Source organism: Carcharodon carcharias, chromosome 16 (genome assembly GCF_017639515.1).
Source record: "Carcharodon carcharias isolate sCarCar2 chromosome 16, sCarCar2.pri, whole genome shotgun sequence".
Taxonomy (NCBI): Eukaryota; Metazoa; Chordata; class Chondrichthyes; order Lamniformes; family Lamnidae; genus Carcharodon; species Carcharodon carcharias.
In genome coordinates this window covers 23,578,913-23,593,907 of record NC_054482.1, presented here as the reverse complement: position 1 = coordinate 23,593,907, position 14,995 = coordinate 23,578,913, and the positions used below count along the sequence as shown (strand labels likewise).

The window sequence follows — 14,995 nt, the reverse complement described above, 5'->3', positions numbered from 1 at the left end:
ATTTCCAGTATCTGTAGTTTTAATTTTTTTTTGCATTGTATTGTCCTGATGTGATTGGTTCTTTCACAGGACTGTAAAGCTATGGAAATTCTTCTTAACAGCTCCTACAATCTAGAGATTTTTAAAACCTAAGCTTGTGATTACTTAATCATAAGTTCTTTATCTAAGTTGCTGATGTTCTCCACTATGAAGCTTGATCCTTCACTTAGGCTTGGGCAGTTAAAAATAAACTATTGCATCGTAGTTGTATGATCATTCTGAGGCACTCATATTCCAGGTGTATCACTTTTGGGAAGTATTATTCTACAAGTAAGTCATCTGAACACCTCAGGCATTCTTCATAAATAAAGCAAAGAGATGAATGCAACAGGTTGTTTGACAGCCAAATCTAATCCTGTCACCCACATACATGGTCTTTCCAGTGATCCGGATTTTCGTCTCAGGCTGGGGAAATGCAAGTCGGGCCTGTTTCCAAATTCTGAGCCTGCCTCTGAACCACATTCCCACCCATATTTTTGTTCCTGAGAGATAATGTGCACGGAGGGCTTGGGTTTTGTGAACTGCTGTGCATTGTAATCGGTGTACAGGACTGGAGCAGGTGCTGAGGCAGGCTCGTTAGAAGACCCATCTCAGTTCTCAGGGACAGCAGCCCAGCTACCAACATTCTTCTTATGCCCACTAAACATCACCCCTCAACCTTTCACCAACTCCTATAACCCTCCATGCCCCTCATATTGCTGTGTCCTATGCCCCCTCATACGCCCCATGCTTCTTATGTATCTTCCATAGCCATTCACCTGGTATCCACTATAAGAAGACCTCAAGATGTCTTTGAAATGGACAATTAAAAAAAACTTCTCATAATCAAATAGAAAACACACTTCTTTATGAAAAACTCTCATTCATATAATCATTTTAAAAATGTAAATCTCCTCACGTGGTCAATCTATGGTTTAAAAAAAAAACTTATTCCCATGCCACATCAGAGGCAGATGATCTTTAATAACGTTTTAACACTGTCAATCAAAATGTGAATACAGCCCCCTGCTGGATTAAGTGGTTCTGTAACTTCTGAAACTCAGTGAAGAATTCAAAATGGATACAGCTATCAAAACAAACCATTACAACTTACAGACAATGAAACTGGAAGACCAGATGATGCTTCATTTCCATTTCAAATCACATTGCCTGTCAATCAATGGAGTGGAGCTGGTGCTTAGAATTCTTTTTTACTTTCAATGGCAGGGCGATTCATTTTCCAAGTGTTAAAGATCTCCTTACATTTAAATTACAATCCAAAACATTACAGAAATTTTTCCTTTAGTTTTGAATGCATTATGGCACTTTCTTCAATGGGGAAAAGTACTCTAATGCATCTCAACACTTAAACAATGCTGTTCAATATTATGATCAACTTACCTTTGCGGACAGAATCTTATGAATCACCATGAAAAATACATCTACATTATAATACAACATCTAATAGTGAAATTTGAAGTTGTCAAAAGAACTTAACACTTGCCTATCAGAATGTTCCCGACTCTTCAGCGGTGGTCACAAACTCTCCAATGGGGTGGTTTGTTTTTTCTTAGAGCTTGCAAAACCTGCGCCACCACACAAAAATAGCCCAGGAGATTGGGATGAAGGTACTCATATTTGCTATAGGGTTCTATAGAGCTCACATTTGCGACCCTGACCTCAGATAACCTGCGTGCGGGGTCACAACCCAAGGCCTTTCCAACCTGTGAAAAGGCTACACAAAAATAGCATGGCTTTGCTGACACAAAATAGAATCCAGAATGATGCCAAACTGTATGGTAATGTTGCGGAAGTTATGGAATATCCCAAATGTTTTGTACATGTCTTTTCAGATGTGTTGGAGGCAGCCACAAGGTCCTAACAAAGTTCTGGAAGCTTAGTTGTAAAGTGCTGAGTCTATTGAAGTATTTCCAAGTAGATCTTCAACCCCTTTTGCTCTCCCTGTCCCTTGAGCTCAATCTTCCAATGCCACTGCTCCATTCCCCCCTCCCCACCCAACCCCTTTCTTTCCCCAACCCCTTTCTCCCATCTCCTTTCCCCTTTGATCGCCTTTCCCCCTCCTCTACCCAGCCGTCCTCCTTCCTCCACCCCTTGCCCCCCAATACTGGATGTAACATTTGTTGATGTATGGTATAATCTATTGTACATTATCATCTGGCGCAGCTTATAATATCAAAGACAAGCTTACAAAATTTTCTGGATCTATACAGAATTGCTTTAGTGTGCTGACAAAGAAACACCCATCTAATAAACAAACTAGTTGCTGACATGGGCCATGTACCATTTCTCATAAAGCCCCCACTCTTTTCTGGAATATCAAAACTGTGGAACTCCATATGTCTTTCTGACCTTCCCTTCCTACCTTCAGTTTTCAGGTTTTTAAGTCCAAGTTTTGTATACTTTAACTACAGCTTGTGTGTAGTTATGCTTCAGTTATGCAGGGCTTTGGTGAGACCACATCTGGAGTACTGTGTACAGTATTGGTCCCCCTACTTAAGGAAAGATGTAAATGCATTGGAAGCAGTTCAGAGAAGGTTTACTAGATTAATACCTAGAATGGGAAGGTTGTCTTATGAGGAAAGGCTGGACAGGCTAGGCTTGTATCCACTGGAGTTTAGAAGAGTAGGAAGCAGCTTGATCAAAACATAAAAGATCCTGAGGGGACTTGACAGGGTGAATGTGGAAAGGATGCTTCCTCTTGTGGGAGAATCTAGAACTAGTGGGTCACTGTTTCAGAATAAGGGGTCACCCATTTAGGACAGAGATGAGGATTTTTTTTTTCTCTGAGGGTTGTGAGACTTTGGAATTCTCTTCCTCAAAAGGTGGTTGAGGCAAAGTCCTTGAATATCTTTAAGGCAGAATTAGATGAATCCTTGATAAGCAAGGGGTTGAAAGGTTATTGGGGGTAGGCAGGAATGCAGGGTTAAAATCAGCTTAGCCATGATCTTATTGAATGGCAGAGCAGGCTTGAGGGGCCGAGTGGATTACTCCTGCTCCTAATTCGTATGTTCATGTGTTATATTAACAGCCTGGTGCTGCATCAAGGAAAAGTAGAGGAAGTTATTGTGATTATCCTGACCATTTAGACTCAGCCACTGTAAATATACAACAGGCATTGTCAGCTATAATACAAACTAGAATAGAATAGAGCCCATACCAGCCCTGGACAGATCCAAATCGAGAAATCTCTGTCATCAAGTATCTCAGCATTGAAGAGAACAGGGTCAGGTGCCTGCAGGACAAGAAAGCAAAGCCAGTTCCTTTACCCAACCCTCCAACAGTGACTTCATATGTAATGTTTGCATTTTGATCTGCAAATCAAGATTTGATTTAGAATTACATATGAGATGATGACAACCTGGAATATGAATAATCGGACTTTTTGCTGAACACTCATCCGTCAGAGTGACAGGATAATCAGTCATCATCAGTCTGCAGACACCATAGCAGATCTTTTGTAGAAAATAGTTAATAGCAGCTAGTTCTGTTAAGAGGCAGGACCAGTTGCTAATGTACTGCCATTTATGGACACTCTGTTGCACATAGGTTCCTCCAGAGTAAAGAGATATGATCAAATAGAAGTAACATCTCGATCTCCAATAAAGAACCAGAGAAAAAGACATATCGGTAAGATGCTTTAATTATGTGTGATCCATTCACCTGTTGACACTTAAAAGCAGTTTATTGACCAGGAAGCTTGTTACAAACTATAGTTACCTGTGTTCCCACTTATTTTTAGGAGGTCAACAGTTTTGATATACTTACTGCTCTTCAGTTATTTCCTGTTAAGTGCAAACTTCTTCTGCAGGGCGGCAAGGTGAGATTGTTGCTCCCACTTGTGCAATTCAAAGAAAATTGTAAATGAATTGGAGCCATTATTTATAGATCCAAATCACTAACCTGGAATAAATTAAGAAATGACATTAAATTCAGAGTTCGTTACTGATGGACCACACATGCCACGCTTCCAAGGCCAGTAAGTTTAGAAACCTTTCTCACAGGTGTATAACTGAAGATATTAAGATTTAAATGACAATTATTTGTGAGCTTTTCTTTCAAAAATGTGATCAGTAAATGCTTTCTTTACAGGACAAAATATTTAAAACAAAATCAGAATTACCTGGAATAACTCAGCAGGTCTGGCAGCATCGGTGGAGAAGAAAAGAGTTGACATTTTGAGTCCTCATGACCCTTCAACAGAACTGAGTGATTGGAAAAAACAAAAGGAAGGGGGAGGAAACAGAAAGGGGGTGGGGATGGAGGAGGGAGTTCACGATCTAAAATTGTTGAATTCAGTATTCAGTCTGGAAGGTTGTAAAGTGCCTAGTTGGAAGATGAGGTGCTGTTCCTCCAGTTTGCGTTGGGCTTCACTGGAACAATGCAGCAAGCCAAGGACAGACATGTGAGCAAGAGAGCAGGGTGGAGTGTTAAAATGGCAAGCAACAGGGAGGTTTGGGTCATTCTTGCGGACAGATCGCAGGTGTTCTGCAAAGCGGTCGCCCAGCTTACGTTTGGCTCTCCAATGTAGAGGAGACCGCATTAGGAGCAACGAATGCAGTAGACTAAGTTGGGGGAAATGCAAGTGAAATGCTGCTTCACTTGAAAGGAGTGTTTGGGCCCTTGGACGGTGAGGAGAGAGGAAGTGAAGGGGCAGGTGCTGCATCTTTTGCGTGGGCATGGGGAGGTGCCATAGGTGGGGGTTGAGGAGTAGAGGGTGATGGAGGAGTGGACCATGGTGTCCCGGAGGGAATGATCCCTACGGAATGCCACCGGGGTGGGGGGTGGGGGGTGGGGGGTGGGGGGGGGGGGGGGGGGGGGGGGGGGGGGGGTGAAGGGAAGATATGTTTGGTGGTGGCATCATGCTGGAGTTGGTGGAAATGGCGGAGGATGATCCTTTGAATGCGGAGGCTGGTGGGGTGATAAGTGAGGACAGGGGGGACACCTCTGACACCTTACGTCACATCAATAATTTCCAGTTCCTTGGCCCCAACCGCTTCCTCTTCACCATGGACGTCCAATCCCTCTACACCTCCATCGCCCACCAGGATGGTCTGAGGGCCCTTAGCTTCTACCTCGCATAGAGGCCCGAAAAATCCCCATCCACCCCTACTCTCCTCTGTCTGGCTGAACTTGTTCTCACACTGAACAATTTCTCCTTCAACTCCTCTCACTTCCTCCAAATAAAAGGTGTGGCTATGGGTACCCGCAAAGGCCCCAGCTATGCCTGTCTCTTTATGGGGTATGTGGAATATTCCTTGTTCCAGTCCTACTCCGGCCCCCTTCCACAACTCTTTCTCCGGTACATTGATGATTACTTCGGTGCTGCTTCATGCTCTCGTCGGGACTTGGAAAAATTTATTAATTTTGCTTCCAATCTCCACCCCTCCGTCATTTTCACATTGTCCATCTCTGACACTTCCCTTCCCTTCCTTGACCTCTCTGTCTCAATCTCTGGTGATAGTCTGTCCACCAATATCCATTACAAGCCTACCGACTCCCACAGCTACCTCGACAACAGCTCCTCACACCCCGCTTCCTGTAAGGACTTCATCCCATTCTCTCAGTTCCTTTGCCTCCGTTGCATCTGTTCTGATGATGCTACCTTCAAAAACAGTTCCTCTGATATGTCCTCCTTCTTCCTTAACCGAGGTTTTCCACCCACGGTCATTGACAGGGCCCTCAACCGTGTCCGGCCCATCTCCCGCGCATCCGCCCTCACGCCTTCTCCTCCCTCCCAGAAACATGGTAGGGTCCCCCTTGTCCTCACTTATCACCACACCAGTCTCCGCATTCAAAGGATCATCCTCCGCCATTTCCGTCAACTCCAGCATGATGCCACCACCAAACACGTCTTCCCTTCAAGCCCCTGGCGGCATTCCGTAGGGATCGTTCCCTCCGGGACACCATGGTCCACTCCTCCATCACCCCCTACTCCTCAACCCCCACCTATGGCACCTCCCCATGCCCACGCAAAAGATGCAACACCTGCTCCTTCACTTCCTCTCTCCTCATCGTCCAAGGGCCCAAACACTCCTTTCAAGTGAAGCAGCATTTCACTTGCATTTCCCCCAACTTAGTCTACTGCATTCGTTGCTCCCAATGTGGTTTCCTCTACATTGGAGAGACCAAACGTAAACTGGGCGACCGCTTTGCAGAACACCTGCGGTCTGTCCGCAAGAATGACCCCAACATCCCTGTTGCTTTCCATTTTAACACTCCACTCTGCTCTCTTGCTCACATGTCTGTCCTTGGCTTGCTGCATTGTTCCAGTGAAGCCCAATGCAAACTGGAGGAACAGCACCTCATCTTCCGACTAGGCACTTTACAGCCTTCTGGACTGAATATTGAGTTCAACAACTTTAGATCTTGAACTCCCTCCTCCATCCCCACCCCCTTTCTGTTTCTTCCCCCTTCCTTTTGTTTTTTCCAATAATTTATGTAGATTTTTCTTTTCCCACCTTTTTCCATTATTTTTAAATCTTTTATGCCCTGCTAGTCTTTCCACCCCACCCCCACTAGAGCTGTACCTTGAGTGCCCTACCATCCATTCTTAATTAGCACATTTGTTTAGATAATATTACCACCTTCTACGCCTCTGTGTTCTTTTGTTCGTTTGTCTGTGACATCTTTTGATTATCTGCTCCTATCACTGCTTGCTTGTCCCTACAACCATACCACCCTCCCCACTTCTCTCTCTCTCCCCCCCCCACCTTAAACCAGCTTATATTTCACCCTTCTCCATAGATTCACTCAGTTCTGTTGAAGGGTCATGAGGACTCGAAATGTCAATGTTGTTCTCCGCTGATGCTGCCAGACCTGCTGAGTTTTTCCAGGTAATTTTGTTTTTGTTTTGGATTTCCAGCATCTGCAGTTTTTTGTTTTAAACAAAATATTTAAATCCTTTTATGAGGAGAAAAAGCCCTGTGTGTTGCAGTTTGATCTTTTTCCAATACTTATGTCTCATGCTATTGGGTGGAATGCTTATTTTCACCCCACACAGTATTGCTCTACATTGAGAAGCGTTGCATTTGATCTTCTCGCTTTCTCAACTGGCTACTTGCATTAAAATTACCCCCAAAGTCTCTTCGTCTATGTCTTTTTTGCAGCTATGTATAGATTTGCGATGATTAACTGCAAATCAGGATTGATTGTTTCAGGAAACTATATGGGAAGCCTATCATTGTAACATTTTGGGACAAGTCATTTGGACTGATTATTAGGTGGGACCCCAGAGAGAACCCCCATCAAATTGAGGACTTATCCACATTGTGTAAGCTTTGGAACAATGGTGAGAGGTTCAGGTGCATCCCTGAGCAGTTTGCACCTTGACTGTAAAATGATGTTGATTCATATTTCTCCAGCAGGAGGCTTAATTGACAGTGCAGGTGCTGTGAGCTTCTTCATCTGGAACCTCCTGTTTTAACTCTGAAATAAAAGGCTAAATTTTGCCGTGGACTTCAGGACCCTGATGATGGGACCAAATCGGGGTCCTGTGCCAGTGCTTGCCGGCAACAAGACCAGCGTTGCAGTTTTCTCAGAGGCAGCCTTCGAATTGGCCACCTTCGAGCTTGCCCTCCAGTTAAAGAGAGCAGACAGGCTCCAAGTGCTGTCGACCCTATCAGAGGGCTGTCAATTCTGGAGCCTTGGCTGCCCCACCAGGACAGGTGGATGCTGCTGAGGCAGATTGGAAACCGTGAGGGAGCCTCAAGTGCTCTCAATGGTGTTCAGGTAAATAAAAAAATACAGAGGCAAAAGATGTAGGCCTTGGGAGTGGAGTGGAAATCCCTTCGGATAGTTTATTGGTACTGTAAGTGGAGCCTTCCCTGCCTGCAACCTTGTCATTTGGACATTGAGCCTTTGGTTCTGATGACTGGCAGGTTGCCTCTGTTGAGCTGGCGGCTTCCACACATAGTGGGTCAGGGTGGCTGCTCTACCCCTGACAAAATGCCAGCAGTGCTGCAAAATTGCCCCTAACTGGGCCCTCCTCTGTGCAACGGGCAGCCAAACCACTTCCCAAGCTGCCTTTGGGACCATTCCGTGCTATGGGAATGCGTCGGGGTACTGTCCCAACACCATTTCCCCCTATTTTCCCAGCTCCCCTGTCTCCAAGCCTGGTCACTCGGGGGCCAGGAAAACTCAGCCACTTAAAGGAAAACTGCACCAAAAGAGCAGAGACACATTTTATTAGTAAGTTAATTGAGTAAGTTTAAAATTTACACGTTTATGCTAATACATGGATGGAAGCATTGTTCCGTCTAAGCTGAACAATCACAACCCATAGTTACCTGCAGGCCGCGCACAAGTCGGCTCTTTTAAGTTACCCTGTGTGAGTGTCCGTGTTAAAAAAAATTAAAGGGGCTGTACATGTAAAGAAATTGCCCACACACTGGGTGAGGAGGGGGGAAGAATGTGACAGGGAACATTGGACAGAAGTGTGAAAACCTTGCTGATCCCCCACTCCCCCTTCACATTCTGCCTGTTGATGACCTATGATTTTCTTGTTGACCTCTTTGAGTCTAAGGCAGACAGTTTGAAAACCTATGCTCTCTCATTTTATTTCCTCTCCTTCTACTCACCTCACCTCACAAAGTAAGCCTTTATTTATCATGAACATACGTAAGGATAAAGAGAGTAAAAATGAAGAAATTTTGAAAGAAGTCAGTCTTGTTCTAGTTGTAACACTCATGATTCCCTTTCAGCTGCTGTGTCAGGTTATGGAACGGATTCAGAATCACCAGAACCTCTGAAGAAATCTCCTAAAGGTATATTCTTCCTGTTGACTGAATTAGTTCATTTCTAACTTCACATTTGTTAACTGCCATTTTAACAACCAGTTCCCAGGCTAAAAAGCTAATTACCAAACACTCACCCATTCTCGTTGAATGAACTTTGCTTCAATAAACCAACCTTGCAACTCAAATTATGTGAACTCATCATTGCTGTGGATTTCCAAGATCAGCCTCAGACAAACAATTCCAGCACTCAGCATGAGCTTCCACTACCTGTTTATCAACGGCTTGGCCTAAATAGCCAAGTGGTTATGGTACTGGGCTTGCAACCCCAAGATCAAGAGTTCAAATCTCACAATGGCAAACTATGAAACAAAGTAACTTCATCTGAAACAGATGGAAATGTGTTTGTACTCAAAAGAGTTACCTGTTTATCGGGTCACATATTTTAAGGTCCCACAAGTCAATTGATGTGTTGGCTTGGAGTGGAGGTGGGAGGCTCTCAATGTGAGCAGGTGCTTCTTGCTCCAGCTGACTGGGAAGTTTTGACTGGGGTTTTTACAGATCATGCTGGCAGTGAGTTGTGTGGGTTCACTACGACTGGGACAAACTGGTGCCTTGCAACCCTCCATAGAGTGAGCTTTGGCTTGCCAGAGTGGCTGTTCTCATTGCTACTCCATTTTCTCTGATTAGTCAGCCCTAAACCAGGGAAGTAGCAACTGTGCTGCTCCTCTGCCTGGCCACAGAGCTAGTTTTGTGCGCCCTTATTAAGTTCTTTTAGTATCTTTGTGCAAGACATTTCAATGATTAATACCAATCTCCAGGTGGGAAAGGGCTTAACTTCTGTAGGAATCACGGTAAAGCCTTTATAGTAGAATCGCTTTAGTTGTAATGCTGACTGTTCCCTTTCAGGTCCTGTGCCAGCATATGGATTGGATGCAGAATCATTAGAACCTCTGAAGAAATCTCCTAAAGGTACACTGTCTTGTTAATTAGTTAATTTCTAACTTTTGCAGGTTTATTTATGTTACACAAACTAAATGAGCAGCTCCCTTGCTCTGTGCTGACCCATAGCAGTTAGAAAGATGTGCACGGGTTGCCCTGGGTGACCATTTTCCACTCTATTCTCACCCGCTTCCTTAATTCACAACAGAAAGCGTTTCTAGACTCTGCTCAGCACCTCATTACACTCTAGATCAGAAGCCCACCATCAACAGAGCACAGCAACAAGCCCATGTCCTACCACACTGTGGCATTGGAGCATTGCAGTTGCTTCACATCACTACTACAAACTTTTAAAATGCAATATGTGAGATTCTAATCAAAAGCTGACTCACAACTGATGCCCTGTCAGCAGTAAATACTGTAGAGAGCTTGAAGGCTGTTAGATTAAGAACAGTAACTGGGCTACCAAATCAAAGGTAAAACAAAAGTCTGACTCCTTCATTGAGACATTTAGCTGTATTAGACCAACAGAATGTCTGGGAACATTAGTCGTACATTCAATACTTCCAGCCTCTTCTGCCATTCAATTAGATCATGGCTGACCTGTATCTTAACTCCGTCTACTCACCATGGTTCTATTACCTTTAATATCCCTGCCTAACAAAACATCTATTAATCCTTCCTTGACACATTCTGGCCCCTGTATTTACCTAGGTGGGTATTGCGAGCAGGAGAGAGGAGTTTGGTTGGGAAACCTGAATGTTCTCCATTTTATGCTAAGTCTTTCCATCCTCCTGCCTGCTATTTGTTCCCAGTTCTTTATTGTTTTTATACCTGCTTCTTATTTATTCAGTTTATATATTTTACCCTTTTTTTAAGATGGAACCTCAGTTGGAAGATATCTTCAGAAAGAGCCAGATGGCCCTCCAGTTGCTGCTAAGGGGAGTGTGGAGTTACAGCCCTGCCCAGGTATTGGCCAAATAAATGTATTTGAAACATTAACTCTGTTTCTCTTTCCACTGTCGGACCTACTGAGTTTTTCCAGCACTTTGTTTTTATTTCATATCTCCAGCATCTGCAGTATTTTGCTTTTATTTCACATATTGGCCTATGTTGGAGCCCCTGATATGTTGATTTTCAATTGTTTTGTAAATATGGCAAATATACAGTCATGGGTATCTACATTATGTTCCTTTGCTGGGTGACTGTTCCTGAGTCTTGGTTTGCAGCTGCTGGTTCAAAATCTGGTGCTGGCATCTGCAACTCACCAACTGACCAAGAAGTGACCATGATGTAAATTCCTGGTGGTGGGTGAGATTGCTGGCTTGAAGATCTTTAAAATGTTTCATGTACTCTGGCTACCTTTAGCAGAGAACACCAAAGTGTTTAAAAGAATTTGGCTGTATCTTGAGTGGTGGCTGGGAATGTACCAGGGGCTGCTTCAAATCACGCCGATGGATGGAGAGAGACAGGAGCAAGTTAGGAAGAAACAGGTGGGCTGCAAGCAGAAAGAATTGGGCAAAGAAGGGATTTAATAGAAGGGAAAGGAACAATCTGCTCTTATAGTTAGGACTTGAGGATTGAGTTGGAAACTTCTCTGCCTTGGGTGTTGTGAATTTTATTTTGTTGGTGTGTGAAAGAGAGGTGCAGCATCAGTTTTCATCCCGTTCCTTTGAAACTGTAAAACTCAGCTCGTGACATAACAAGCCATATCATGTACTAGGAAGCAGAATTATACAATAGATAACTGAATAATTATGTGACACGAGTAGCAAGAGAAAAAAAAACACCAAAAATAAATGATGCAGTTTAAACCATTGAATACAAATTTTGAGCACGTGATTTTATTCTCAGAGCACCACCTCAGAGATGGGACATCTTTTAGAGGTAATAATGCATAAAAAATTAACAATCACTTCTATAAATGTGGATTAATTAAGGAAAGTCAGTCCAGATTTGTTAAGGGTAAGTTGTGATTAACTAACTTGATTGAGTTTTTTGATGAAGTAACAGAGAGGGTTGAAGAGAGCAATGCATTTGATGTGATGTACATGGACTTCCAAAAACATTTGATAAAGTGCTTGTCAGACTTGTCAGCAGGGTTGAAACCCGTGGAATAAAATGGACAGTGGCAACATGGATACGAAGTTGGCTGAGTGACAGGAACCAGAGGTTAATGGCAAAAGGTTGATTTTCGGACTTGAGGAATGTTTCTAATGGGGTTCCCCAGGGATTGGTATTAAGACCACTGCATTTCTTGATCTGTATTAAGGACCGAGAGTTGGATGTGCAGGGCACAATTTCAAAATTTGTAGATGGCACAAAACTTGGAAGTAGTGTGAACTGTGAGGAAGGTATGATATTCTTGGTCATGTTGTGCTAATAGAGGATATTCACAGAGTCTGTTGAGGTAAGGAAAGCATTAACTTTATTGGAACATTTCTTAATGTGAGCTACATCTCACCACAAGGTTGTACAAGAGAGCAAGATAATGAGACATTGCATCGCTTCCTGTGATGATGTATACTTTATCTTATTAGCATATCACAGTTAGAATTAACCTGCTTGTGCTGCAGAGGATAGTGGTAGACTTCAGGTGGATATAATGGTGAGATGGGCAGACAAGTGACACAAGGAATTTAATGCAGAGAAGTGTGAAGTGAAACATTTTGGTAGTAAGAACATGGAGTGGCAATATAAAATAATTGATACAATTTTCAAGAAGTGTGCAGGAGCAGAGGGACCTGGGGTACGTGTACACAAATCTTTGAAAGTGGCAGGACAGGTTGGGAAAGTTGTTCATAAGGCATTCAGGATCCTGAGGCATAAGATACAAAAGGAAGGAAATTATGGTGAACCTCTATAAAACTTCAATGAGGGACTTCAGTCACATAGATAGATTGGAGAAGTTGGGACTGTTTTCCTTAGGGAACAGAAGGTTGAGGGGAGATTTGATAAAGGTGTTCAAAATCACGAGTGGTTTGGATAGAGTAGATAGTGAGAAACTGTTCCTATTGACAGAATGGACAAGATCTGGAGGTCACCAATTTAAAGTGATTGGCAAAAGAACCAAAGGTGACACGGAGGGAAAAAAATGCAGCAAGTGTTAAGATCTGGAATGTACTGTTTGAAGTGTGTTGGAGGCAGTCCCAACTTCTCCAATCTATCTATGTGACTGAAATCCCTCATTGAAGTTTTATAGAGGTTCACCATAATTTCCTTCCTTTTGTATCTTATGCCTCAGGATCCTGAATGCCTTATGAACCACTTTCCCAACCTGTCCTGCCACTTTCAAAGATTTGTGTACACGTACTCCAGGTCCCTCTGCTCCTGCACATTTCTTGAAACATTGCTTTCAAAAAGGAATTGTATAATTATCTGAAGAGAAAATAATTCCAGGGCTATGGGGAAAAAGTAGGAGAATGGGACCAGCTGAATTGAGTTTGCAAAGAGCTGGCATAGACATGACGGACTGTATGACCTTCTTTTGTGGTGCAACCATTCTATCATTCTATGATTCTATATGATGTTTGAGGTGAGTTTCTTTTGTACCACTGAGAAATACTAATGTCTGTGTAGTGCTAACTGGGCTGTATGTCAAACTACAGTTTTTTCCCCTCTAATGTACTTTTGTTCTGCCTCTTTTTAAACCAGATTTGTTTGAACAAATAACCCTGTTCAAAAGCTGTGCCTGTCATTATGTGAATGTACTCCTTGAGACAAACTGACTGGCATGTTGTCCTTAATGTGTGAATAGTTGTTAATTGAAAAGTAATTTGGGTTTATCTCATCCTGTCTATATCCTACTGCAGCCTCTTTGGGTATTCCTCACCACTTACTTCCTTACCTTTGTTCAGTCAGCAAACTTGGATATGGTGCACTCCATTTCCTCATCTAATTCAATAATTTGGATATATAGCTGAGTCCAAAGTACTGATCTTTGCGTATGACCTGCAAACCTGAAAATGTCCCGTTTATTCCTACTTCTTGTTTTCTGTCCATTAACCAATCCTCAATCTGTGTTACTATCTAACTCCCAATCCCATGGATCCTAATTTATTGTAACAATCACATATGTGGCACCTTCTTGAATGCTTTTTGAAAATCCAAGTACACTGAGCCAAAGAAGGAGACATTAAGACAAGCGACCAAATGCTTGTTCAAAGAGATATACTTCAAGATACTCCTTAAGGACAGAGCGAGCAGGAGACATATGAGGAGGGAATCCAGAGATCAGGCCCTGGACTGTTGAAAGCACAGCTGCCAATGGTGTAGAGTTGGAGAAGGTTAAAGAGATAAGGGAAGGTCAAAGCAATGGATGGAAGTGGACATCAAGATGGGAGTTTTAAATTTGAAACTCTAGTGCACCCATCCATTGTTTTCCCTTGTGCTCAGACACCTTTAGTTGCTAAGCCAACCCTTGGGTACTCCATGATGTGCATAGCTTGTATAAATTTGTTGATTTGTTCTGCTTTGGTTCAAGCGAAGAGGACATGCCAGATGTCCATTATTGCACTTAGCAGCAGGAACACTATGCAGTTTTGTTTAATTTGAGAGATTTTACTGTCAGTAGACTCAAAAGTTTCCATTTTGCCTTTCCATGCAGAACCAGAGAAGATGGACTTTTCTGATGATACCAGCCGTGTGTCTCCAGGTGTGTCATTTCTGATTTGATAATGCTCATGTGAAGTGTCTTGGGATATTTTACTCTGTTGAAGGCACTATATAATACAAGTTGTTGTTGTTGTCAACAGCCTATAGCTTGCTCAGTAATGTCACTGCTGGTAAAAGTATTCAAACAAAATTTTTATGGTGCAGCTTGGATTTGGAGAGAGGCCAGACTGATTGTACCCAGTAATTGGCATCTATTGCACAAACTGCTTATAATTTGGAATAGTTTGCCATCTTGCTCAGAGAGGCAACTAAAATGCTTGGAATGGAAACTAGAGAGTCTTTGGTCCAAGTGATGCTTCGAGGCAGAGCTAGCATTTAAGCTTTGCTGTGCTTAACTTGAGTGTTAACACTGGGTGCAAAATTCATATTGCTGACCTTCCTCATCTGTTGATCAACCAGATTCATGTGATTTTCCACTGCCCGCCCCCCTGCCCATAACCACTACCAGCCCCCATCCTCCTTGGGAGAAGGGAAAAAACTTCTAACCTCAGACTCCTTTGTAGAGTCTGCTTTTGCTTCCATCAAGTGTGGTAGGAAATGATAATTCCTTTGGAATGTGCTTCTGTGTCATCTTGCTGCCAGTCAGATAGTGGTTTACAGAGTGAGCA

At 43.0% G+C, this 14,995-nt stretch overlaps 1 protein-coding gene across 5 annotated transcripts in view; it reads left to right on the top strand.

Annotated features, from left to right (window-relative positions):
* The window catches only part of LOC121289231 (torsin-1A-interacting protein 1-like), a 93,355-nt gene that overhangs the window by 45,224 nt on the left and 33,136 nt on the right, over window positions 1-14,995 (top strand). For all 5 annotated transcript variants that reach the window (XM_041208453.1, XM_041208456.1, XM_041208455.1 and 2 more), the window contains 5 exons: window positions 3,586-3,666; window positions 8,739-8,801; window positions 9,681-9,743; window positions 10,593-10,682; window positions 14,320-14,367. In XM_041208453.1, coding sequence (XP_041064387.1) covers window positions 3,586-3,666; window positions 8,739-8,801; window positions 9,681-9,743; window positions 10,593-10,682; window positions 14,320-14,367 — 345 coding nt within the window. The remainder of the gene's footprint in view (window positions 1-3,585; window positions 3,667-8,738; window positions 8,802-9,680; window positions 9,744-10,592; window positions 10,683-14,319; window positions 14,368-14,995) is intronic.